At 36.5% G+C, this 4,410-nt stretch overlaps 1 protein-coding gene across 1 annotated transcript; it reads right to left on the bottom strand.

The window, feature by feature from the left end:
* Window positions 1-983: 983 nt before the first annotated feature.
* Window positions 984-1,739, bottom strand: LOC132277378 (secreted RxLR effector protein 161-like). Its single transcript, XM_059779238.1, has one exon. It carries the CDS (start codon window positions 1,737-1,739, stop codon window positions 984-986), a length of 756 nt encoding a protein of 251 aa, XP_059635221.1.
* Between the last annotated feature and the right edge of the window lie 2,671 nt (window positions 1,740-4,410).

Below are 4,410 nucleotides of genomic sequence, written 5' to 3'. Positions count from 1 at the left end.
CATTCAATGCTCTAGAGAAAATTCAGCCTGCTCAATATCACTTTTCATTTGCAAGGCTTGATCCTTAAAATGGCTATAACAACATATAAATATAGAACCACAAAGTGCACAGAACTTCATACACCCTCAGAATACACATGTCACCTCAAGCCAATCATTGATAAAGCACAATGCAGATATTTTCAGGAGCAAGAGCCAATTACTGAAAGACACCTCAGCACTTTTGACACTATATACACTGAAAAATACACATACACACTACAAGACAGTGCACACCACTCAGCTCAATACTTAACCTCTAACAAATGCAATATTCTTGCATATTCACTTGCTCTGGGACCACTGGAGTGTGACATACACATGAGCATAGAAGAAAATTACCAAGATACCCTTACAACAGATTTTTATCTTCTCAACTAAGAAAAAGTCCTGAGACTGTATAAGTGACAATGCAGCTTCAATGAGATCACTCCAGTGCAATGCAGCATCCTAAACATACGTATCTATATTGAATATAGCTGAGGAATGACAATGCTACCCCTGGAACCATCTAAGACAACTTTATGAACTAAGTCCACACAAAATTCAGCAATTTCAGTAAGAACAGGCTAGTACACTGTGGTGTATTTTCAGGACAGATATAAAGCATGAATCACTAATGTGAAAATGACTACACAACCCTTGAATCTTATTTCAAGCAACATTAATATTGAAGAAACCACTGCTACACTGATTTTTGACATTAAAGAGGCAAACACTGCATAAAGAACTTTAGGACCAACAATCTCCCCCTTTTGCCTTTATTGACAAAAACTTCAATAATGAAATAAGACCTTAGAGAAGCAGATGCAACCAAAGTAATGAATATAGTAACAATAACAATAAGAAAAAGAGATATGTAAAAAGTTACCCCTTATTTCAGTCCATTCTCCCCCTTTTTGACATTGAAGGACAAAAGGTGAGAATGACCAACAATGAAAAGATTAGAAAGGCGGTTGAACAACCCTAAGAAGAGTTCTAAGGGTTAAAAACCTGCGAGGGTGAAGAGGTTTGGTCATGATATCTACCAGTTGATTTTGAGTGGGTAAATAAGTGATGTCAATAAGACCTTTCTGAACTTTGTCTCGAAGAAAATGATACCTAATATCAATATGTTTGCTCTTCCAGTGAAGTGTGGGATTCTTACTTATTGCAATGGCACTTTGATTATCACAGTAGAGTATAGGAGCACCTGAGAAGTGAAGACCAAGATCTGCAAGAGTAGTATGCATCCAGAGAAGTTGGGAAGCAGCTTGAGAAACAGCAATATACTCAGCTTGTAAAGTAGAAAGAGAGACAGTATCTTGTTTCTTACTCAGCCAGGAAACAATATTTGAACAAAGAAGATAATAGTCACCTGAAGTACTTTTTCTGTCAGGTAAGGAGCCACCCCAATCAGCATCTGAAAAGGCTGTTATAGGCAGTGTAAGGGAAACAATGTAGTGCAAACCATAATAGATAGTTCCTTTGATATATCTAAGAATCCTTTTACCAGCCTGGAGATGAGAGAGTCTAGGATTGCACTGAAATCTTGCTACCAGTCCCACAGAGTACATAATATCTGGTCTGGAAGCTGTGAGGTACAAGAGACTTCCAATGATAGACCTATAAAGTGTAGAAGGAACTGATTCTGTAGTACACTCGAGAGAGAGCTTGGTATTAGGACATAAAGGAGTTGAAACAGGCTTGTAATCAGTCATATGAAACTTTTTAAGCAACTCAGATGTATATTTCTATTGAGAAATGAAAATCCCTGTACAGGTTTGATGGATTTGCAGGCCTAGGAAGTATCTGAGAGGTCCTAAGAGTGACATTTCAAATCTGGTTTTCATTAAATTTGCCAACTCTGATGCTAAAGAGGTATCCGAACCACAGAACATGATGTCATCAACATCGATTTGAAGTATAAGAAACTGATCTTACTGAATTTTGACATAAAGGGTGCTGTCAACTTTTCCTCTGTGAAAGCCTTGCTCAACCAAGAAGTGAGGTAATTTTTCATACCAAGCTCTGGGAGCTTGTTTGAACCATACAAAGCTTTGTTCAGTTTGAATACATAAGAGGGATGCTTGTGATCTTTAAAACCTTCAGGTTGTTCCAAATAAACTTCTTCTTTTAAGTCTCCATTCAAGAAGGCAAACTTCACATCCATTTGATATACTTTGACTTGTTTGTGACATGCAAATGACAAGAGCATTCTGATTGATTCCAGCCTAGCAACTAGTGCAAAAGTTTCATCATAATCAATTCCTGCTTTTTGAGAGTAACCTTTGCAGACCAGTCTTGCTTTGTTTCTAATAACAGACCCTTTCTCATCCAACTTATTCTTGTATATCCACTTGGAACCAATGACATTTTTAGATGCAGGTCTAGGAATTAAAGTCCAAGTATCATTTTTATGAATCTGATTAAGTTCTTCTTGCATAGCTAATATCCAATCTTCACTTTTCTGAGCTTCATTGTAAGACTTTGGTTCAATGGAAGATAACATAGCAAAATGACTGTACTCTTCTCTATCTTCAGCTTCTAATTCAATGAGCCTTTTCTTGTGTCTTGTTTGAACACCAGCCTGAGGTGATCCAATGATATTTTCAGCTTGGACCTATTTCTGCAGTATTGGATAGATAGTTTCCCTTTGATTGTCAAACCCTGAAGTGGATTAAGCAGCTTCATTTAACTCTTTAACTGAATGAGAAGGACTAGCTTCTGTTGATCAAGGTATTGAACAACTATCATCATTGATACAAGATTAAGGATTTTCATCAAATTTAACATGAATTGATTCAACAACTTTAGTGGATCTGAGATTGTAACATCTGTAAGCCTTCCTTTTGATAGAGTATCCCAAGAATATACCTTCATCAGCCTTAGAGTCAAATTTCCCTAGGTTATCTGTATGATTGAGAATAAAACATCTGCTGCCAAACACCTTAAAGTAATGAACTGTTGCAGGCCTTCCATACCATAGTTAAAATGGAGTCTTAGTTGAATTAGGTCTAAGAAGCATCTGTTGATGATATATACTGCAGTACTGACAGCTTCAGCCCAAAAGCCTTTTGCAAGACCTTTTTCAAGTAACAAACTTCTCCCCATTTCCTACATAGTCCTATTTTTCCTTTCCACTACTCCATTCTGTTGAGGAGTTACAACAGCTGAAAATTCTTTCTTGATACCCTTTACATCACAATAGCTTTCAAACTCTCTCATTGTAAATTCAGAACCAAAATCAGACCTTAGTCTCTTTATAGTGCAACCTTTTTCATTTTCAACCAGGTTAACAAACTTAATAAAGTGTGTAATAGCATCAGATTTCTCTTTTAGAAAATAAACCCACACCATTCTTCTGAAATCATCAATGAGTAGCATAAAATACTTAATTCCTCCAATGCTTGTAGTTCTAGTAGGACCACAGAGATCCACATGAATCAAATCAAGAGCTCTGGAAGTGTTGATCTCTTTGGAAGGGAATGTTACTTTCGTTTGTTTTCCTTGTTGACAAGCTCTACAGAGATGGTTATCACTGAATTTTAGATCAGGTAAGCCTTTCACAGCCTTCAGCTTCAGAATTTTGATTAGATTTCTTGAGTGAAGATGACCTAGTCTCTTATGCCATCGAACAACTTCATCTAGAGTAGTCAAGTTACATTGAGTGGCTTCTTCAGATACTATGTACACATTTGTAGGAGATCTATAGGCTGAGAATAGAACCTTTTCTGATTCAATGTCCACAACATTACACTTCTTTTTATCAAAACACACCTTCGTCCCACTGTCACACAGCTGACTCACACTTAGAAGATTATGTTTAAGGCCTTCAACAAGTAAAACCTCTTTAATCTCAGGCAATTCTTCAAATTTATTCACAGTCCTAATTCCAATTATCTTAGCCTTTTAGTTATCTCCAAAGATAACATTTCCTCCATCAAAGTTTTTTAGAGATACACACTAGGAACCATCACCTGTCATATGCCTTGACCAACCACTGTCAATATACCATTTATCATTGGTGTTACAGGCTTTGAAAGCTGTATATACCAACATACTCAATGCATTCATTCTTTTAGGTATCCACATCATCTTGGACTTCATAAAAGATCTTTTATCTTTGACCTTCTGAACTTGAGCTAAGTTAGATTTCTTCATATACATCTTGGTGATTTTGAAATTTCTGATGGATGATGTGACAAAGTCAGTTTCATTCAACTTCAGATTGTTATAGGTTTTGTCAAGTATATCATATTTTGATCTCATAGGCTTTATAATTGGAAATCTTGCATAAACCTCACCAGAGGAGGCCTTGACAAACACTGAGTGGTTTTGTTTAACCTTGGTTGTAGTGTCACAAACATAACCAATACTAGTCTTTCCAAT

The sequence above is a fragment of the Cornus florida genome, unplaced genomic scaffold (genome assembly GCF_030987335.1).
Source record: "Cornus florida cultivar Cherokee Brave unplaced genomic scaffold, ASM3098733v1 CherokeeBrave_3.0.0_Hap2_Chr10, whole genome shotgun sequence".
Lineage (NCBI taxonomy): Eukaryota > Viridiplantae > Streptophyta > Magnoliopsida > Cornales > Cornaceae > Cornus > Cornus florida.
The sequence above is the reverse complement of the archived record's forward strand: the minus strand, read 5'-3'. Positions and strand labels throughout refer to the sequence as shown.